Source organism: Pleuronectes platessa, chromosome 3 (genome assembly GCF_947347685.1).
Source record: "Pleuronectes platessa chromosome 3, fPlePla1.1, whole genome shotgun sequence".
Taxonomy (NCBI): domain Eukaryota; kingdom Metazoa; phylum Chordata; class Actinopteri; order Pleuronectiformes; family Pleuronectidae; genus Pleuronectes; species Pleuronectes platessa.
Genome location: NC_070628.1, coordinates 12,789,197 through 12,812,385, shown reverse-complemented (window position 1 = coordinate 12,812,385; position 23,189 = coordinate 12,789,197). Strand labels below are relative to the sequence as shown.

At 45.1% G+C, this 23,189-nt stretch overlaps 1 protein-coding gene across 2 annotated transcripts in view; it reads left to right on the top strand.

Moving 5' to 3' along the window:
* Positions 1–9,200: 9,200 nt before the first annotated feature.
* Positions 9,201–23,189, top strand: part of ndst3 (N-deacetylase/N-sulfotransferase (heparan glucosaminyl) 3) — a 42,570-nt gene continuing 28,581 nt past the window's right edge. For both annotated transcript variants that reach the window (XM_053419321.1, XM_053419322.1), the window contains exons 1-3: positions 9,201–9,254; positions 10,953–12,237; positions 22,898–22,985. In XM_053419321.1, the coding sequence (XP_053275296.1) occupies positions 11,239–12,237; positions 22,898–22,985 (1,087 nt within the window). In that variant the 5' untranslated portion in view covers positions 9,201–9,254; positions 10,953–11,238. The remainder of the gene's footprint in view (positions 9,255–10,952; positions 12,238–22,897; positions 22,986–23,189) is intronic.

Here is a 23,189-nt window from a genome sequence, read left to right as displayed (position 1 = left end):
TCCATCCCTTTCCAATTCATCCTCTCCTCTGTTCGTTCCTCCCCCTCCTCTGCCCTTCCCGCCCCAGAGAGTTCTCACTTCTGACAGAACAGTTAATCATACACTCTCTGCAGGTCGCATCCTATGTGTGCGCATGTGCATGTGTGTGTGTCTGTGCACGCGTGTGTCCAGATGTACACCTTCATTTTCAGGCAGACAGAGGATCTATCTTTTCCACCTGCATTTTTCACTTTTTTCAACTCTTTTTGTGCCTGCCCTTCGTCTGTCTTATCTTTCCCTGGAGAGTAATAAAAACACAAACAAGTTCATGAAATAAAAAAAAAGTATTTGATATTAAAGTCCCAGTGCGTGACTTTAATATCACTGTATAATGTTCTATTATACACTTTTTGGTTGGAGCTATTGCCTCTATAATTCTACTTCCTAAAATGTGTTTGAGCTAAGCACATATATAACCAGCTATTTAGCAAAGACAGTTGTAACGTGACACATCTTAAATTAAAAAATAATCCAAAATTACGAAATTTACATTTTGTAAAGTTGGAAGAACTTGCGGGAAAAAATTAGAGAAGCGCACAGTAGCATTCACTCCTCCGCCAAGGCCCAACACTGCTCTTAAATGTTATCATCACTGACACTGATTTGCACCAATATTTAAAAAAGTTCTTCCCTGACCAAACATACTGCATTTTTCTAACAAATTGCGTGGTAATCTTTGATGTACTTTTTGCTTAGTCCTGCTTACAAACTAACAGACAGGGCTGAAATCATTACTCCTTGGTGGAGATAAGAAAACAAAAGAAAGAACTGTCAAACTCCATGGACTGTGTTTCCTGATTTCTAGTCCCTGTAGAAGATGGTGAAGGTTACACTTCTCATGAGTCAACTTGTTAACACAATTTTTTTTCATGTTCCCCTTCCCAAACTCTCCCATCTTTCAATTTCCTGCCCAAGCTTTACAACAGAGGCTTTATGATATGAATTCATAGTCTCCAGAGCCCCGCTGAGATAAGCCACTGAGATTATTGTACGGCTGTTTTTCACTGACTGAATCATCCTGCCCATGATGAGTAAACTGATCCAAATCTGCAATATCAGTGGAGTGTCTCCATAATCAGAAGCTCAGTGTCTTGAACTCCGGCAGCCGTTTTGTGACAGAGATGCTAATGTGCGTCTGCTGCAGTGGATTTCTGCTTCTTTGATCACAACGATCCACAGAGGATACCTGCGTTGAGAGGAAGCCTGTAACTTTCCACACGTTGTCACCTTCGGAGCTGGTGAGAGGTCCTCAGAGAAGACAGCCAAGTTGTGAGCAAGCCTGCAGTTTAGTCGAATCAGCCTCGGACTTGGGAAACATCTGAGCCAGTGAAGTGTGAACGCACTGTGGGCTTATGCTTGATTTTGATGCGTGAAGCTACAAATGTGGTGAGAAATGTGACGCTTCCAGGATCCGGCTCAGTTTTAAGTGGACTTGATTGGCGCTGTCAGCCAGGACAAACGCAACCTGACAAGTCACGAGTATTCGTTCAACTCAGAGCTCGGTGTAAAACCATGTGCAGTGCTATACTGCAACACAAATTGCTTCATTGTTGTCAAGCACTTTGAGCTGTATTTCATGTATTAAATGTGCTTTAAAATGCATTATTATTATTTTTTTATTTTTTTGGTTGGCGTTGTTGTTTTTTTGTTGTTACACATATTGAGGACACTAATAGAAATTAAAGACATATTGATTATATTGATTATGTTTTAATGTAAGGAGACCAAAACCAAACACAAAAGTTCATGAGCTTCTGACAACAGAGGCGCATTCTACATTAATACACAGCTGCAGCAAACAATTCATGAAAGTGGAACAAAGATTAAACATCCAATTTCCAACCAAGTGGAAAGTGAAAGGATCAAAATAAAGAGCAAAGCTTGCAACTCTCTTTTGCTTCTTTAGGCAACCTCAGTTTTGTTAAAGACGGTGCATGCATGTCAACCACCTTCACCTCAGCAGCTTTGTTCTCTGCCTCTTTCACTTTCACTCTGCTTTGGCTCTGAAAATACATCATATGGTGCACAATCATCCAACATGAACATAATTCTTCGGGTACAAGAGTTTCTTTTGGATTTTGCCTTTGCTTATATTGCTTTGAATGGTTACATATACTGCATTTATCAGATGAAATAAGTATCTCACCCGGGGTATCCTGAGATCGAAGCCTCCAGACATCAAGGACAGACACAGAGTTTCTGCGGCAATAAACATTTCCACACACCCGGCCCACTCCTGCTTCCTCATCTTTGTCCGCAGATTGAGATTCAGGAGCAGGTTTGTCCCTGGAGCCGTCACTTGTCTGAACACTGCCCACCACATCTGCCTCACAGCCCGACCAGCAGTCACAGCACTGCACACGCATCCCTCACATGCAGTGCTGGATGCAGGTTTTACCTGTTCCTACTTCCAACATCACATTTACCGTCTGTCACCAGCCTGGTTTCCTTCACATTGCTGAGTTTCAAACTTTACAGTAATGATTTAACAGTGAACATTTGTAATAACTAAAATGGCACTGCCAGATCAGTCCAAATTTCACACACTCATAGATATCAGTCTTTGTCATCTAGACCCATTAATTATCATCTGAGAAAAGAGAAAATGTTGAAAAACGCCCTATCAAATACTAAACTGTAGATCTTGCAAAAACCTGCGTTTAATTAGTTCAACACTAACAAAAAGGCTCTGAGAATTTTAAAGTTATATTTTCTTTACAGCTATGAAAAGAGTTTGGTCAATTAGGAAAACATGAATGGAGGAGGGTTTGGAGAAACCACAACAGCGACATATTCCAAAACACCTTCTGATCCGAGTCTCGTGTTACACTGAAGGCTGCAGATAAAGCACAAGTCAAACCCCTATCCTGATATGATATTACATGCTGATGAAGACATATATTCTTCCCCTGTCTCTCTTTCTTTCTTTCTCACACACACACACACACACACACACACACACACACACCCACACGCACACACACACGCACATACACACACACAACCATGGAAGTGTTGGATTGGTGGAATATTCCAAGTCAGCAATATTTCAAAGTGTGAAATCTTTTTTTTGCTCACCAGGATATTTTAAATTTCCCATCACTACTCACATTATCATGCTCGGACACCCAACCCATGCACGTGCATCCACACACTTGTGCACTGAAACACACATGAACACGTGTATCTATATATATGCAGTGTCTCTCTCTGTGAAAGACAAACTCACCATGTTCACACTGCGTGACTGCCCATGTGATGCTCATCCTTGTCCTCCATTTAATTAGACAAGGGGCCGTGTGAGCTATTCTGGGAGCGAACGGTAACTTGGTCGGTCGCTCAGCTGAGGAAATGTCTCTAACGGCAAATTAGACCTTATGGCCTCTTTCTGTTGCCATCCAGCTTCCTTACCTGTGGTTATCACCATGTGTGTGTGTGTGTGTGTGTGTGTGTGTGTGTGTGTGTCTGTGTGTATGGAGTTCATCCCTCTGTTTGTGCAGTTTCTGAGTGTGTACCTGTGTTTTTCCACGCATGTTAGTGCACACAGACCAAACAGGATGTGATCTATCACTCACAGATCCATGAGAGTGGCGCACAGCTAGGGATGAACACGTTAGTGTCAGTTGCAGACGAGGGAGACGGGCAGAGGAGAGGAGTGATGTGACCGTTATCGATCCTGCCTGGTAATTACAGCACGATTTATTACCAGAAAGAGAGAGAGAGAGAGAAGGGAGAGAGGGAGGGAGGGAGGCTGAGGGAGGAGAAAGGGGGAGTCAGAGAGAGAAGGTATCATATTTAGTTTGGGGTTGTAAGTCAGGTTTTTGGCGAGAGTGAACAAGGTCAGAGAGAGACACAGATGGATCACTTTCCCCCTCCCTCCCCTGAGTGCTGTGTGATCTGATCACTGTTGTGCTTCCTGACATCCTCCTCAGTCCTCCCTGTCCCCCGCTCAGTCCTGTCCTCTCTTTTCCAAATTCTCAATTAGATGCTGATTCCATCCGACACAGACACACTGTTTGTTAACCTTCCCATTTCACTGTGACATTTTTTTTTTCATGTCAGAAGCATCCTCACATGTTGTCATGGCCTGAGACAGAGTGTTAATATGATATGAGATCAAGGTGCGCTCTGTCACTACAACGAGCCCGACGGTGTTTTGTGGCTTGTAAAAGTGTGGGGGTGTTGGGTTGTTTACCGAGGCGTGCGAGCATTAAGCATGATCTTGTGGGTCTGTGTTCACATTTATGTGTGTTTCTGTTTGTGTGGAGGCAGTAGTGTTCCTGGATATGTCAAAAAACGTTGTTCTTGGTGGTGAACCACATCCTGTCTTTCAATGAGTCTCACAGAAAAACACACACGTACCAAAACACACTACTACGATCCCAACACACATATGTCTGATTGAACTGTTTTTTTTCCCGACCAACAACTGTTTTGTAACTCTTGACTAAATGCTCTTCATTCTATTACATTAACACATCTGACCTGAATGGTACTCAGTAGAAAAGTCCCCTTATGTAAAAAAAACAAGTTAAGATAATTAAGAAGAAAATTAAGATAATGTGGAAAATTAATATAATGTGGAAAATTAAGATAATGTGGAAAATTAAGATAATGTGGAAAATGTCATACAAAGTGTTAAAATATTGCTGAATCCGCCCCCTGATCCCGATTGCAGCTAAATTGACCCTGACCACTACCACATCCGTTCAGCAAGTTTTGCGTTAATCCCTTGAGTAGCGTCTGTGATGTCTTGCTTATAAAACAAGCCAACAAACCTAACTTCCCTGGTTGAATCAACGATCCATAGACATCGTGAAAGGATATTTCAAATAAAAATGATTCAGAGCCTATAAAAATGTATTCCAATTACTTTTTTTTGGGAGCTTTACATGTGTACACAGTCCAATACTCCATCCATTCCTTATCTATACTGCTTATCCTTCCAGGGTCGAGGGGGATTAGCCACAGCCAATCCCAGTTGAAATTGTGCGAGGGGCAGGGTACACCTTGGACAGGTCCCGGGGGGGGGGGGGGACATGCAAACTTTGCTAAGAAACATTGTAATCTTATTCCTAAGAGGCGAAAGTGCTAAACACAACAATTTCATAAATTTGGTGCCGCCAACTTAAATACTTTTATTTATTTCTATCAAAGCAATGCATTGTGGGTCTGCCATTATGGGACTGTACAGAGGGATGGATTACAGTAAAGTCAGAAGTTTATCCAGGATTGTTAAATGAAGAACACAGTTGACATCAACCTATCGTCTGCTGGTGTGCATTGCTATGGTAATCCTGCTACTGGCAGCGTTCCAGTCACAGATTGATTTTTGGTCTGGTTATTCTATACACTACACTCAGAGATGGAGGACAAATATATCGTCCTCCTCTCTCTATGTGTGTGTGAGCACGTGTGTGCGGCCGTGCATGTGTATCTTTAGCCTTATCAATCTGTAAGGTCTGTATTGATTGGCCAAAAGATATTTCCTCTAATGTGCTCGCGGATGAGGAATGGCAGGGAGGAGGGGAGGTGGGGGGGCGACAGCTTTCACTTAGCCTCCGAGCTCTTAGGACGAACATCTATCTATCACCGTTTCCAGGCACGGGGAGGGGTCAGGAGTGGGTAGGAGCAGGAATCATTAAAATAGCAACAGCATCAAGCAGCCAGCACACCTCAGCGGAGCTCGAGCCTGTTGTTGTTTACACTGTGGGAGGCAGAGAGCTGATGCATCTGCGAGAGCTGCGAGTTTGAGCAATAGATCCTGTCCTCAGTGGGAGCAGCAGCCAGCACAGGAGAGTATCATGACCAGTGCGAGGGCTCAGGGTCTAGTATATGTGTTCAGCACAAGTATATGCAACAATCTGTCCAATGTTTTTGTTTTGTTTTTAATTAGGGGTGGGAGTTTGGGGGGGGGGGGGGGGGGGGGGGTTGTCTCCTGGGATGATACAGCGCTTCGTGGTGATGATGCCTTTCCCTGTTTTTTACACCCGCGCTCCATTTGCTCTCTTCAGGCCTCTAAAAATCGCAGAGCCACCATTTAGCTCTCAGCGGGGAGAGAGGAGAGGGGGGGGGGGGGGGAATCAGTTGCTACTCCTCTCTTATCTCTCACTTAACAAAAGCCTCTGATGAAGACAACAAGCGTCTCCCTCGGTCTCTCTCACGTGCTCCCTCTCTCATTCGTCTCTCGCTCTCCTCTGTTTAACAGACAGGCAGCTAGTTGAACATGGCAGCTCTGACACTTTTCACATCTCCTGTCCTTTGTTGTGCGTGCTCACATGTGAGTGTGTGAACATCTGTGCGTGCATTGTAGTGTCTACCACAGGCCTGCTTGTGTCTCCTGCTGGGTTGGTGCTCTGTGTTCTTGCACCAAGGCCTGTGTGTCAGTGCATAGGTTTGTATATTGTGTGTGTGCATGTACACGCACGTGAACACACTCATACATGTGCGTGCAACACGCATGCATTCGGTCCTTCAGCTTTCTCAGGGGCTATTGTTTTGTTGTTTGCAGCTACAAGAGACTCCGTAATTATCTTTTACAATTAGCACAAACACAGACTCTCTGCAGCCTGCACTGTAGCCCATGTACAGCTGTCTAGTTTTCATCTCTGGCTTATTGTCTCCAGCTAGCTCCATAGCCGAAGTGGTTCTTAGCTTGTAATTTGGAGGAAATGGGTGAACAGCCTCTCTAATTACACTTCACCCACTGACACTAATTTACATACAAACACAATCGCACTCCAATCCGAACCTTCATTATCTCTGGATTCCATTCTGTAGGGCACGATATTCTGGCTGTTCTATTTCATTCAAGCTTTGTTGTGGAGGCACCACCGCTAAGTCATTACACTCACTGAGAGACACAAATAGAGACATTCCCAGAGATGAATATGACCCGAGAATGTCTAAATTACTCCAATTAAGAGGAGATGAAGTAAAAAAGACTGCACCAGTATGAAAATGTATTGTTTTTCCAGTGCTCTGTATTCTTTAAGTGAATTGTGTGTGTGTGTGTGTGTGTGTGTGTGTGTGTGTGTGTGTGTTTGTGTGTGTGAGTGCACATGTTTGTGTTTATATTGGACCCATGTGCTCTGCTCAAGGTGAAAATAACCTTTAAATTTTGGCTGAAGTGTCGCTTCCTGGAAATTTAAAAAAACATATTTTGAAGCCAATCCTACTTCGTGCCCACATCTCTCTCTAGTACATTGTCAGCTGTTCAGTTGAGTTGAAGTGTAATGAATTCTGGGACATGTTGGCCCAGGAAGAATCCACAGATTGGAGCCTTCGTTTCCATTTCCGACAGATTTTTTGGCCACATTTGCGGGAGTCTCCGACACATTCAGTCTTTAATATCAGCCTCCGAAGGATGTAGCCCCTGAACTGAGACACAGCAACAGACTTCAAAAAACAAACACAAACACAAACGACATATCATAGCTTGCTAAAGCTAAGGTATCTAGGTTGTCTAGCTAAGAGTGACCACTCAAGTAGCAGCACACACACCTTTACGACAGAAATGTGTATATGAAGAATAGAACATCTCGCCCTCCGGAGTTTCCTTCTGACCAAACCATGGTGTGTGTGTGTGTGTGTATGTGTGTAGTATGTGTGTTTGTGTGTGAAAGAGACAGCTCAGTATGAAGCAGCCATGTCGGAGGACATGAAGGGGCAGGAGAAGATGAGGAGCATATCTGTAAGATTTGGTGGTTTAGGCAGGGATTCAAGATTTCGACTTACAAATGGTCACCTGCGGCAGAGGGCCATCCATCTTTGAATAGACGGTTAACTTTTCCATATATATATATATAAATATCTTGACATATAGAGACATCCCAAATGGTGAACTCAGCATAAGCCTCAGCCCTATAAGTTCCAAGTCCTTTTAAAACATTAGGCATGGCGTTGTCAGCCATGTTCAACCCATATATGTATCTTTTTCTAAATTTGGTAATAACTATATTTATGTTTTAATCAAAAACCAGTGATGTTGTTTAGTTTATAGCTGTAAAATCACATTGAAGGAGCAATATCTCTTTAAAGTTGGATGTAGCCTCAACAACACTCTCAATGAACCTGTTGGTCTATTATCGAGAAATCAGACATTTTCTTCAAACTTGTGGCTCCTTTTCTCTCTCACATGAACACGCACACACACACGCAGACACACACACACTGAATCAGCTCTATTGTAAAGCCATTACAATGTGAATGAGGGGCCCACCAGCTCCATTGAGATGTGTGTGAGTGAGTGTGTGTCAGTGCAAATGGGTTAGGGAGATTGATGAACTAGTAGCGAGGGGAAAAGGGGAACAGCTAATCAAGTTAAAACACTGTATGATTGACAGGCTGTGCTCGGGTGAGTGACACCCATGTGCACGGGGCCTGATCCATGTGAGGGATCCCGCATGAACAAGTGTATGTGGAATACTTGGTCATGAAATGTGTGTGTGACAATGTGCTCGGTGCATGTTCCCCCTCCCTGAGGCTGCTGCTGCTGCTGCTTCTTCTTTTTATGCGCACGGAGCTGGAGAGAATCAGCCATGCGCGCCGTTAACTTCCACCGGTGAGTATCCGCGTGTGACATCCCTCATCCGGCTAACACCACCTAACGGGCCGTGAGCTCTTACCGGGGCCCCGTGATCGCTGATGCCCGAGAAAGAGGCTGTTTGTGTCAATCAAACCGAGACGCCTCCCCTCCTATCTCTCCCCTCTCCTCTCTCCCTCCCTCGGTCGCCTCCACTTGTGTAGGCACTCTTTAAACCGGAGCGTTTACGCGCGGCGCTCAGACGTTCACGCGCGAGCCCCACACCGGTGCTCCTCCGTCTCCTCCTCGCCGCCTGATCTCCACCTCGGAGCGCAGGGATAAAAGGGACGAGTGGGCGCAGCCAGAGAGAGGAGAGGAGAGACAGCGGGGGGAGAGTGGAGTAAAGAGGGAAGGAGAAGAATGGTGAAAGGGGGGAGGAGAGCGGATCATTCCGCCTGGCCGCCCCTGCTGCTCTAGTGGAGGGTGAGGAGAGAGGGAGGGGGCAAGGGAGAGGAGAGAGAAAGAGTGTGTGTGGGGGGGAAGAGATGGCACAACGCTTCAGCATCCAAAACACACGGGAGTGGTGCGCCACCGAGACCGGAGACCCGGAGCCCAACCGAGGCAGCGTCGCGTCCACCCCGCCGCCGTCACGCCTGCAGCCCGCACGGCACCGCCTCAGCCTCGGCTAAAGGTAAGAGGACGAGTCGGTGTTTGTTTCTCCACGGAAACTTCGGTTCGGCTGCAGGGAGACGAGCGAGGATGGACGAACTCGTCAGTTTGTGTTTTCATCTGAGACTTAACGAATCAAACACACTGTAAACTGTGAGTTTTCCTGCAGTTTGAAGTGTTTTCATCACGAGCTCCACACCTCCACACCTCAATGTTTATCCATGTAAGAAATATATATATTTTATAAAGGAAGTATTGCAGGTAAAGTCAACAATTAACGTTATTAGGGAAAACATTTAGATTTCCCATTGTCTCATTTAGATCTTAATTTGAGAATGCTTGAAAAACTTTTGGATCTTGCTCTGCTTACACACGATTTACAGACAATGAATAATAAGCTTTTTGAATTTTGCATGATTTATGATATAATTTAGAGTTGAAGGCCATTTCTTCAAATAAACCAAAACTTCCATGTGGTAATTCAATTGCAGCGCCCTCTTGTGGCTCAGAACAGTCAGAGACTTTATATAGTAACGGGCTCACCCAGGACTCACCTTGTGTCAGATATAGTTTTCACCGGCTTTGAAAATTTAAAACATAAGTTTGAATGAAATCATCTAAGCCCATTTTAAGATTGAGTAAGTCTTCTTGGCACATGAGATAGTAGTTTGTGAAATAAAACTAATAAAAACCGATAAGAATGCAGTTTGTATTCTTAGTGAAGTAAATGAGTTGGAAAAGGTACAAACAAAATTCCTTAAGAGTTCTTTTACTTCATTTTTTTTAGTATCCCATTTCAGGTCTGTGAGGACTGGAGTCCCTTCTCTGTGACCTTCTCTGAGCGTGCGAGGAACGAGCAGAGAAGGATGGGGGGGGGGGGGGGGATATGAGGGAAGACGATTGATATTCGAGCAGACAGAAAGGGAGAAAGAAGTGTGCAAGAAGATAGAGAGAAGGGGAGAGTGAGACACGGAGAGAAAAAGATGCTCTGAGATCTTTTCTTCTCCCTGGCTCGCGGCACATACATTAAGATGCTAATCCTGGTCTTTTTTGTCTCTTTCTATAATTCATTGCGTTTTGTTCCTCTTCTCCCTGCTCTTCTCTCTCCGTCTCTCTTATTCTTGTAGTTTTCTCTCCCGCTTGCCATTTCCTCTGTACTGTCACGGGCTCCCCCCCAGATTAGCGCTCCCGGCAAAAGGATTCCAACTCTAATTTTGTGGTATTTCAGATGATTAGGTTCAGAAATAGGACAGAAGTGCAGAGGGTTTGGCGCAATTAGAGGAATTCTCCGTGGAGCTTTATGGGACTGATTAGTTGAGCTCCCATCCAGCTCGCCACACGGCCATGTTAACGCACAACCAGCTGTTGTTTATTTGCGAGGATTGACTTTTGTGTTGTGTTTGTGCTTTTAACTGTGATGTCACTTTTGTGTGTGTGTGTGTGTGTGTGTGTGTGTGTGTGTGTGTGTGCCAGTGGTTGGATAAGCCCCAAGGATGCAAGTTGTTTTCAATCAGCTCTGTAGTTACCAGCTGTGCCCTCACAGTCCCCAGGGTGGTACAACCTAGACACACACACACACACACACACACACACACACACACACACACACAAACACACACACGCAGACACACACAGGCAGGCAGAGAACTAATGCACAATCTTCAACCTTGCCCAACACATTCACTCTTTCTTCTTTTCTCCTTGTCCTCTTTCTCTGCAGACAGTCATCATCACTCACTCCATATCTGCGAGGGATTCCTCCGTGAGGATCGAAGACGAGTTTGTCGTCGACCGCGTTTCCCTCGATGACGACCTTTGTTCCCCGACATCCGGCGCAGCCCCCTTCTCCATCTGCCATGGTGACATGACGCACTCCTGAGTGGCTCGGCTGCTTCCTCAGACACACACAGACAATCTCTCGGGCTCGTCAACCACCTCTCTCAAGTCTCTATCAAACTAAAAAAGATATCTCCTCCGCCCACGCACAACACCTTTCCCAGTTTGCGATGACGGTGGCCGTGCGATTCCGTCGCCACTTACGTCGGCTCCTGCTCCTGCTGGCCTCCTGCTGTCTCCTCTCCCTCCTCCTCTCGGCTTACTTTCTCTTTACCAACTCCTCTCCTTCCATGCAGCTCGGACAATCTCCCGAACCGGCCTGCTCCCAGCCCCTCTCTATGTCTCCGTACCGCCAGCTCCCAAATCCGTACCCTCCCAACCCACCTCACACGCATGTACACACTGACCCAGTGGTGCTGGTGCTGGTGGAGTCCCAGTACTCCCAGCTGGGCCAGGACATTGTGGCTATATTGGAGTCGGCACACTTCCAGTTCCGCATGGAGATTGCCTCAGGGAAGGGCGACCTGCCGCCGCTGACGGAAAAGGGCCGTGGACGATATTCGCTCATCATTTATGAGAACCTGTTAAAGTATGCACATTCCGACACATGGAACAGACAGCTGTTGCATCAATACTGCACTGAGTTCAGAGTGGGCATCATCGGCTTCTACCGCTCCAACGAGAACTCCCCTCCTCTCCTCAAACTCAGAGGCTTCCCGCTGGTGTTAAGGACCAACCAGGCACTTTGGGACTGTTGCGTGGTGTCTAGCTCCCCCCTCCTCCACCTGACCAAACCTGGCTCCGACCGAGGGGCCTTACCTGGGGAGGACTGGACCTCCTTCTCCTCAAATCACTCCACATACCAGGCTGTGCTGCACGCACGGGCCAAGGAGGGAGCAGGGGCAGGCAGCGGTGATAACCCAGGGCCAGGCCATAGTTTAGGCCTCCAGGCCACGGTGGTACAGGACATGGGACTGTATGATGGCGTGAGGAGGGTTCTGTTTGGCCAGGGACTGGGCTACTGGCTCCACAGACTCATCCTGGTGGATGCCATCTCCTACCTCACAGACAGGAAGCTCACTTTGGGTCTGGACCGGCACGTACTGGTGGATATAGATGACATTTTCGTCGGGAAGGAAGGGACGCGCATGAACGCCAAGGACGTGAAGGTATTTGGAGCATTGGGTGTGAGATAATGTGCATTAGAGAGAGGGTGGGATAGTGTAGGGTCAGTGGTGTTAGATCAGAGATGTCACTCTGCTATCAACATGTAAAACTGTCTCTGAGGGTTATATTGAAGGGTATATTCACCTATAACTTATACCTGTAAGAAATCCGTAGTGTGTGCGTGTGCATGTGCGTGTGCGTGCGTGTGTGTGTGCACGTGCATGCGTGTGTGTGTGCGTGGGCATTGCTCTGCCTCCACTTCCTTTCGGCATAATGGACATGTTTTTAGCTTTCAGCATCACAGACCCAGAGCCTTAGCTGCTAATAACACCCACGACTTGTCTACAAAACCAACTCAAGAAGCAGAAGATGACATTAGTTGGACGAGGTAGTCGAGGGTGATTTTGATTTAGCGAACGTGTCTATATTCAAATGCAACCATCACATTGGTAATTTTCACTTTTCCATAACTTGCAATCTGCTAAAAAGCAGGCGTTCACAAGTATGTGCTTCAACAACACCAGTTAGAAATAATCAATTTGTGCTCAACCAGTGCTCGCTATGATAATCGTGACATCATCATTTCTGAAAATGATTATTTATATTGTGAGAAACTACTCCCGATAAACAACAGAGTATTGAGTCTTATTAAATGCTGTGAAATAGGGTTGCACACATAAGGTAAAGGGGACACCAGGTGTCATTATACCACAGAAAAGCTTCAATTTACATTGTAAAATATAATAACAACAATCCGATTTTTGTATGTTCTGAATGTTTTAACCCATTGTCAGTATGTAAAACAGTTAACTAAACTATAATACTTTAAAATATTGAACCTGGAAATAACATGAATGAAATTTACTGAAAGTCGTAAGTGCATGAACAAATCGTATACAATCTATTATTCCGTTACTCTTCTTGATGTTTTAGGTTTTTGTCCTTTAGTTGTCATCACAGTTATAATTATTATAATTATAATTTTGTTATCCTGACAACACTACGTCTTATTGGCTGTGTAGTGAGGAAGATAAGCAGTGTTGACTTACTGCACTGTAAGTCTGCAGAGAGGAAAGACTTTAAACGTTGTGTATTTAAATAGATTTCAGCCCAGGCATGTGTTGACTGAAGGGGTTTTTGTAAAAGCTCATGTGTGCGCGAGTATGTTTAACGTCTCCGCGCGGTTTACTAAGTGCATATGTGTTGAGGATACAGCGAGAGGGCATTTACCTCGAATGGAGCTTAAGCCAGAAGTAAAGAGGCCGTTTAAGGGGGGCAAAGAAGTGCAGTGAAAGAGAGCAAGAGGAGGGGCACGAGAGAAAGAGAGAGGTGGTGAATGAGCCAGTGAAAAGATGAATGGCACTTATTCCTCTTTTCCCACGTTCCCCCTCTTAGGGAAACTAAAGGAGAGTCAGCCCCGCAGGCCGCCTCTCAAGACGTCCATTGTTTCAACGCACACTTGCATCGGGCAAACACACACACACACGCACACATGCAGACAGACGTGCACCTACACACACATACATAGAGAAAGAGGAAAAACGTAATCTCTGTGGTTTAGTGATGTTTTTTAAAAGAAAGAAAAAAACTCAGTTTTGCAGGAGGGATAAAACGTGACTGGTAGGGTTTAGTTCGAAATCTGTGATCACATTCTCCCACTTACTCTGAGCCATTCAAGGGAAACAAATTAGGTTTGGTGGGTTTTTGTGTGTGTGTGTGTGTGTGTGTGTGTGTGTGTGTGTGTGTGTGTGTGTGTGTGTGTGTGTTTGTGTTTGTGTGTGTGTGTGTGTGTGTGTGGTAGGACTATAAGACAGGTGAGATCTATGCTGCTCTGCGGTGATGTGCGTGCGCGAAGACTTGAGGCATCTGCCGGGCTCACTGGATGTACATGATAGGAAAGTGTGTGTTATATATACGTGTGGGTGTGTCTGTGTGTGTGCAAGTGTGTGTTTGTGAGTGGGTGTTTTTTGAATCAGTACTTTAGATTAGATTGTCACTTTCCGTCAGTGGCTGACACCCGTCCCATCAGACGCTGGTGGGAAAAAAAAGATGAGGCACCTGTCTGTGAAACTCGAGGAGGGGGATGAGAGAAATGGCGAAGCTGAGAGAACAGGAGTGCAGCGAGTGGTCAAGTGGAGAGGAATTCCACCCCTGAATATAAAAAAGGGGGTTCGTATCCAAAAAAGATGAAGGAGTCTATATTCACACTCGTGCACGAACAGATTCACAAAAATGCACACACACGCGCACTCTCTCTAGTTTGAGTTTTCATTTTAAGTCTGTCTGACTCTTCAGCTTTGTAGCATAAATATACATGAGGATGAACCAGTGCCATAACAGAAGGACAGGGAGATGAGGATGGAGGAAGCAGCAAGTGAGAGAGTGAGAGGGAGAGAGAGGAGAGAGAGAGAGAGAGAGAGAGAGAGAGAGAGAGAGGAGAGAGAGAGAGAGAGAGAGAGATGGAGAGAGGGGCAGAAAAAAGAGAGAGTGATGCCATTTGACATGCTCACGCTCCTTCCACATTTCTACTCGTTCGCTGCGTTCTCTGCTCCAGGATAGTTGGCAATCACAGAGAGGAAGATCTAGCAAAAGAAAAAGAACAGGAAGGAAAGAAGTTGGAGGGTGAAGAGAAGGGAGGAGAAGGTGGATCGTGGCGCTGAGTGGGGGGGGAGAAGAGCCAGCAGCCAACTTTGAGATTTCTGAGAAACTAAATGCTGGAGGGAAACGGGGTGAGGGGGGGGGTGGAGGACGGGAGCTGCAGGAGCAGGAATATGGTGATTTGTAGCTGCCGTCCCCTCAGAGACGAGGAGCCTCAGGTGGAGTTGTCAGCTTACACTTTAAACAAGGCTTACCGAGAGTGACGAGTGTGCACGCACGTGTAGATACACGATCATGTGCATCAACCAGCTTTTTCCACTGTGATCTCTCCTTAAAGTCTTTTATCTTTGCCGCGACGCAGAGGGCTGTTTGATTAGTAAATCACGTCAGGTCGTTTTCAGAAGGGCCCATAAATGGACGTATCTCACCCTCTGGCAAGATGTCATTGAAAAGCTGTTGAAAGGATGACTCATGATGACCAGGCGTCAAATATACATCTAGCTCGGGTGAAGGTGGAAGCTGAAAAGATGGATCGTCCTGTCGTTAAAAAGATGATTGCTTGTGAGAATTCAAAGAGTTATTAATCATGAAAGAATGATGTTTCCACCGAGACAAATTGAAGCTGTTAAATCTGTCGGGCGCTGATGATCGTAATGGAGTCAAACAAGTAAAACTTAACTTAACTTTTGATGTGAGGAGTTGTGGGTTATGTGTTCATCTGCGTTTGTTTGTTAATTTGCAGGATTAAACAAAGGTACTCAACCGATTCCCATGCATTTTAGTTGAGGTGCTGGACGAAGCCCAAGGGAAGAGAACCCAACAGTCCCCTCATGAAACCACATGTAAATACACTAGATCCAGATTTTTATTTGGATTTGCATCCAATTGCACGCACTCAAGTATCAGGCCCTGAAATAACACACTGCAGAGATCGTGAAACAAAATTCCTGGATCCACCCCTTCAAATTGAATCTGCGCCAAACTGTTATGGGTTATTTCCTGACCGGTACCACATCCCTCCACCAAGTTTCATGGGAATCCATCTTTTACCTTTTACGTAATCCTGCTAACTAACTAGCTAACTACCAGATAGACAACAAAATGAAAACAGTAAAATCAGTAAAAATCAAGGTCTGAATATTCTCTGTATTACTCTAAATATTCCCGCTCTGCAGAAAAAACTGTCTCTTATGCACAGTTGCACAGAGCGCAAAGCGTAATTATGAATGACACACAAACTATGTGAAAATGTAAATCCTCCTCTCATCCTCTCGTGCTCCAGGAGCAGCTTATGTGGAACGCGGCATCAAAGTATGTAACAGGATGTGTTATTGACCAATTAGTAGGACAAGGCGTTTGCAGTGCCACTGTTATAAATCCCTTCTTACCTCTGTGAAGCCAACATTCAATCTCCTGTTCTCCCAGAGAGAAGAAGAGAGAAGGGGTATGACACAGAGGGAAAGAGAAGATAGAAAGAGAGAGAGAGAGGCCAATTAAAATGCCACCCTCCTCCTCTCTGCACTCTTCATTAGACTCACCCCACGAGTTCATCTGGTGACAAACAATACCTACACCCCCCTCCTGTCGGCGCACACACTCACGCGCGCTCACACACAGCTGTATTTCCTCTATTAAAATGATTCACAGGGAGGCACCCCGCCGATGACATTTCTCAAAATGAGGGATGATGCCAGTCAAAAACTCCCATCACTGACGCGCACCGTGTCGCCGCCTGTGTTTTTTAATTCATGCGTGTAGGGCTCGCTCCTCTCCTCTGCCTTGGAGTGGTCATTAGGCGGGTGTCTGATTCTCATCTTCAGATCCCTCTTTATCACCTCCCCCTTTCTCCCTCTCCTCCTCCTCCTCCTCCGCTCACCTTCCTCCTCACCCCCTCCTCGGCTGAGTCATTGATCACTATCTCCGGCCTATTTGTATTCCTTCCTAAACCCTGTCTCTCAAGTCGTCCTCCCTGTTTTCCTTCCCCTCTGTGCTTTCTGAAGCCGTGTCGTCTGAGTTGAGGGGCCACACAGATATACCCCTTTACGCCAAAATCAGCAGGTATACACACACACACACACGTATTTTGAACTCAGGTAAATACAGGAAATTAACTCCTCTCCAATAGAGGGGTTTCCTTTTTTCTTTCCCCCGATGAGTCTTCAAAAGTGAGAAGCTCTCTCCCCTCGCTGTCTTGTGGCATCTTGCACAATACAAATGAACAAATCGGTGTCGCACATTGCAAGGTAAACAAATTATGTCATCAATCAATATGCATCATCACGTCATGCTGGAAAAGGTGCAGCGTCATCGTCTAGACTGCTAAAAAAAAGAAGGGAGATTGGCCTGTTTAGTGGGGGACATGTTTCCATCGCTGACAATCAGACCCGAAGATGATAAAACAATGTTTCTACTGCAGAGTCAAAAGCCAGTTTCCCATTAATTATCAATGGCGAACCACCACATTCTATACTTCTCCCTCCTGTTTCATTTACACTTCTCATAATAACATGCTTATGCACATTCACCCCTGTTACCGCCAGAGATTTAATATATTCCCTGGGAATTTTGACCAGTGGAAATGTGCATGTGGAAGCAAACCAACATCTCTTTTCACTTATTCTCCTTTTAAAAGGAATCTATAGAAGCTCAGTGTATACTTCATATAACCCCAGGATATTTTTGTGCAATGTGCATTTCTCCTATTGTTTCGGTGGATTAGTTTAGATCAGCCAATGACGATTTTTTGTCAATTTTGCCTATTTTACATTGTGGTGATCCATCCCCTTCTCTACCCGCAAAGGGATAATTGCTGCGTCTGTGGAAAACATGCTCCGCAGAGGCAGTTGGGCTATTTTTTTGTGCAAATTCATGACTTTGTTTAATTTGCCAAGTAATAATTACAACTTTCATGTGGCCTAATAAGCCATAAAGTCCAATTTCGCCCCCAAGGAGAGAACGGAAAAGCCTGTTTAACATCTTATCCAGTGGGAAGGTAGTGATTTTACATACAGAGTCTTCACTGCACTGCAGAATGTAGGATTATGAGTGACTTTAACAGCTAATAGAGTGGGGACGTTTCAAATGAGGAGCAAAGGCTCAAGTGTTTCTTCATGTGCTGATGATCACTTGGTCTGGAAATGACCTAGAATTGAAAGGAAAAAATGGCATTACACAATATGGGAAAAGTTCTGACGTCACTGAAGGTTTTCAGCTTAGCAGTCAGTAATTTATTGTGCAGACCTACTTAGAGTTAATCTTTAGACCTAATTTAGTGTGATGCATATTAAGTCAGTGCAACTGAGCTCCTTCCACATCCGTTTATTACTTTGCCAAATGCAATTACAGAAGTAATGAAGAAAAGATAGTTGAGAAAATAGTTGAAAACCAAAGGGGAGATGAAAAGGGAGAAAAGGAGACGCTGCATTCATTTAATACATGGCAGAGGCCGGCACCTCTGATAAGGAATTAGATCTAATCTCTGTCTCTGTATCTTATTTAGATTTTCTCAACAACCACTCATCTTGTGGACTTCAAACAAGGACAGAAGGTTTTTTTCTGGATGGGTGGTAGTGAGGAGAATTGACAGTCAGAGATTCCACCTTTTTTTCCCCCATCGTTTCAAAGTGTAAACTCTACTCAGCTCCTTTGCATGGTAACCACAGCTTTCTGAGCTGAGACGCAGCCCTTTTGATGACATCACTGTGACATCACCAAAGGTCACGCTCCACATGCTCTGCCCCGGTGGTCTTTAAAACGAAAAAGAGCAAATAGACGCCATGTAATACAACAGAGGACAGCTGGGTACTCTGCGACCATTCACCTCCTCTGATGTGAACAAGTGGGATGATCACAGTGAGCCTGCAGGGGAGAAGAAGTCCCACAGTTACACTATTAGAAAGAAAAACAATGAAATTAACATACACTACAAAAAAGACAATCACTGCAGCGTCCATCGTAATGAACACTCTAAAGAAAGCATCCGTCAGAAAGAAAATGATCCTAATAACTTTTGTCAGCGCTCTTGTTTTTACTCGAAATTAATTCGGAGAACGTGGCAGCGCGCCACGCTTCTCTGAGGCAGGTTTTTTTTTTCTGCGGTCACAGCAATCACTGAAACTCAAAAGCCTTGAGGGGCTGCCAAGTAGAATTTAGTGTTAAGTGTAGCAATGCCAAAGCAATCACAAGTACCTTGGATCCGTAAATGCAAGTGAATAGATGAATTTGTGAAATTCCCCGAAACATATTTGTATATAAATAATTTTTGTAAAGCCATGCTGCCTGGAACCTGACAGGCGAGAATGGAAGTGAGACAGAGAGGGAGAGAGTAAGCAAAAGGGAGACTGGCATTAACGGGCAAACTGCTTCTCCTGCTCATCAAATAGAGATGCCTGACCCAGTTAAATTTGCTGGCCTGGTGTTCATGTTACATGCACACGTAGAAACAAACACATGCACTCATGCAGAGAAAATCTAGAACTTTAACCTGCTTTTTCTACGAGACTTTAAACCCTGCCGACCTCCCATTATTTTCTCGTTCGCCTCAACCTGCCCTCCGATCTGTTTTCAAGTCAAAATCCCGAGCGCAAATAAGTTCTTTTATAATTACTTTTTGTTATTTAGGTCTCCCAGCCAGGCTTAATGCTGCGAGAAGAAAAGGAAAACAAACCGTGCGCAGAGTGACAGAATGGGGATATGGAGGAGAGCTGGTTGCTGTAAAGGGTTTGTGAAAGGCAGTGAATGCCAGCTGTCCAGATGCCTGTCTCCCATCTGTTTGAACCCCAACATCTAGCTGGCACCTCTTCCACTTCTACACATGCAAGGACATACACACAAACACACACACACATATGCAAGCGTGCACACACACAGACACAAACTGGCAGTGCTTCTGACACCAGGCAGCTGTAGGATTGGCAGAGAAATGAGGGCTATCACTAACGGCTAATCCCAGTGTGTGTTTACCTTCATCGTCGGGATAGTCAAGATCTCTCACATGCTACATAGTCCCACCTCCCCGCTAATCCAAATCCTCCCTCCCCCCCCCTATTCGTTCTTAGGACGTATCTCTGTGGTTAAAACTGTCTTCAGCTCTGGGCTCAGTATCCAATGGACGGATTGGACCCACATTGCTTAAACCCCCCCCCCCCCCCCCCCCCCACACCACACACTCACTCCGTTCCCCCAGATCTGCTGCGCTACTCTCTGAAAACACAGCACAGGGACTTCCTTGCCCCCTCAGAGTCGTGGTTATAACACATGTTTTCCTGCGAGATGTCTACTCCCTTTTTATTGCTGGGCATTGATTTTACCTGCAGTGCTTCCTCCTCGTGAGGATCCACGGTGGTGGTGGTGGTGGTGGTCTCAGAGCTCAGGCCTTCCAGTTTGATGACAGCACACTGCTTCAATTTCCCCTGCGCAGTGTTTGGTTCAGTCAGATGTTAATAATTGATGTTCTCCGCCAAGGTTATGAGGTTGTGTTTTAGCCCGTCCGTTGGTTTGTTTGTTTATCGGCAGGATTACGCAAAAACGAATCAATAGATTTCAACAAACCCGGTGGAAGATGGGACATGGGCCAGGAAAGGAGCCATTCTGGCATTTTAGGGAACTGATATCTATGAGGTGTGTGAGATTTGGTGCAGTTTGATTGAATTAAAGGTGCCTGTAGGTATGCATTCTACTCAGTACCCATTATCATAATTTTCTGGAGAATCTTTGCACTGGGACACACTCATAAACACTCCTGGTCCCTCTCCTTGTTGATCTCTGATGCGTTCGATTTGAGAAACAGCTGCAGAAAAACCTCTTTGACGCGAGGAACGGCTCGGCTTTATACCTTATACTTAATCTCAGGTTTGCCAGATTCATTTGATAATTTTATTAATTTCTAAAACCAGCAATCTAACTTAAACACCCACTTTATGCTATAAGTCAGTCTGCAGGTTATGGTTTAAAAACACTAACAGACCGGTTGGAGTTCAAAATCAGAAATGGTCGCTCTCCTTGTTGATCTCTGATGCGTTCGATTTGAACTTCTTGACGCGAGGAACGACCTTGGTAAACAACTTTTCTTAAACTTTTTTGTTGGGCAGGTTTTGAATTTCCAATAAACATCCCTTTTCAGAAGAATATTTACAGAAAATTTTAATGCAGCAACGAAATGAAGTTCCAAATAGTTATTGGTTATAGTGGCATTAGAGGTCATAAAATGTTGACTGTTGTAATTAAAAGCAGCTCGGTGTTATCACAGCTGAAAACAGAACAGTCAGGCATTGTGTTTTCTGCTATTGATGTTAGGCAGCAGAAATACAAATGAGGTGTTTAAGCTAATATACTGCACACTTGGACACACACCTGTGCCAACGCTCGCAGATAGCGACGCACACGTTAATAATGCATTTCGACCAGCATTTCGACCAAGTGCATCGGGGAGTGTATATTGAGTTATAATGCAAAGCACTGAGCTACAAACTTAATTTCAATTCCTACGTCTTTGTATTCCCATATTTGTGTGGCTGGGCAAATGTGTTTGTGTGTGTGTGTGTTTCTGTGTGTGTGTGTGTGGTATGTGTATGTGTGTGTGTGTGTAAGATGTAGAGGATGTCATAAGAGAGGAGACAGGGGATCAGATTAGGGAGCCGTGCACATCTGTCAGCATCCAGCCATCTTCAACACCATTAGATTAGGAGATAATGAAGACGCTCCGTGCATGTGTCTGTATATTTGTTAGTTTGGGAGACACACACACACACACACACACACACACACACACACACCACACACATACACACACATACACAAACACACACACAGGAAGCGACACACAGCCTGGAAGTGACTCCCTGCTCTGACATCAGCTGCTCAGGTCTAGTAGATCAGGGAAGGTTCTTTGGGAATTGATTTAAAGCAGCGTGACAAAGAGTGGTAACAGAGATTTGACATGTAGCTCATCAGAACCACCCGGCAGTTTGAGACGGGCAGACAATATGAGACTTTCACAAATAACAAAGCTGTTTGTACAGGAGCAAACAGGGAAAATAGCAATAGGAGGCGGGGGGGGGGGGGGGGGGGGGGGGGGGGTGAGAGGAAGAGCACGGGGAGAAAAGATATGTAGAGAAAGAAAAAGAGAGAGCGATCTCTCCTCCATGCTGCTTCAGCCTTCCTTTCAAATTAGAGCAGCCCCGTCTCCTGAGAATGTGACATTTTCACGGAGCAAGAGCGGAGAGAGATGGAGGTTCAGAGAGAGAGAGAGACAGAGGCAGGGATGGAGGGAGGGGTGGAAGACAAATGTGGAGGGGGGGGCGACTGCAATGTTCTCAGAAGTGGAAAGATGGAAGTGTAGAGGGCGAATCTGAAAAGGTGGAAGAGGGAGAGAGAATGGGGTGGGGTGGGGGGTGTCACTCGGTAATGTTAGGGATGGATGGAGAGAATGATGAGGAGGGAGGAATGTGTGTGTGTGGTTGTGTGTGTGTGTCGGGGGGGTTGTTAGTCCACCCTCCAGAGGCTACTAATGCACTGACCTTCATTAACTGGCATTACTGTCGGTGTGTGTGACTGTGTGCGACTGTGCAACTCTCTTTAGTTAACACTCATTACAGAGTCTTTGTTTAAAGGCCAGTAAACTAATGAAGTCATTAAATAAGTGGAGAAAATCCTGATTCAAGTATTGAAACCAGCGAGCGAGGGGAACGATAAGGGTGGGAACGCTGGGGGAAAAAGAAAAAGAGAAATACTGTGATGCACACTGTAGCTATAGCACGCAGGTGACTGGCTGCCATTGTCAAGCCAGGACAAGCAGAGATGACACACACACACACACACCCACACACACACACACACAAACATACATCGCTGTCGGATGTATAGTTCATCTGATAGTTCTCAGGGGAGTAAGAGTTCACTTAAATATACAACAGAGAGACATTAGATGTGAATCAGACAGGTCGGGCATTTATCTGCAAGTGTAAGTGTAGGCTGGGGAGAGATGAAGCTGATCTACTGTCTGCAGGGAGGTTAATGTGATTCTGTCACTAAAGTCTCTATCTTTCTTTCTATCTATATCTACAGGCTCTCCTTGATATTCAGAAACAGCTTCGTGCTCAAATCTCCAACTTTACCTTCAACCTTGGCTTCTCTGGGAAGTTCTACCACACAGGTGAGTACTGTTTATACACCTGTAAACCCCTATGACTACCAAACTAAATCCTCACCATAAACCTTTATTGTTTTATAATGTAAACTGAAGGATTCCGGCCTTTCCTCATTCAATTCATCTGGGTTTATTGCAGACTACTCTCCCAAATACTAGAGGTGAAAGATTTCATGTAGGCGTGTCCAGGAGAGCACAGGACTCTGTGTG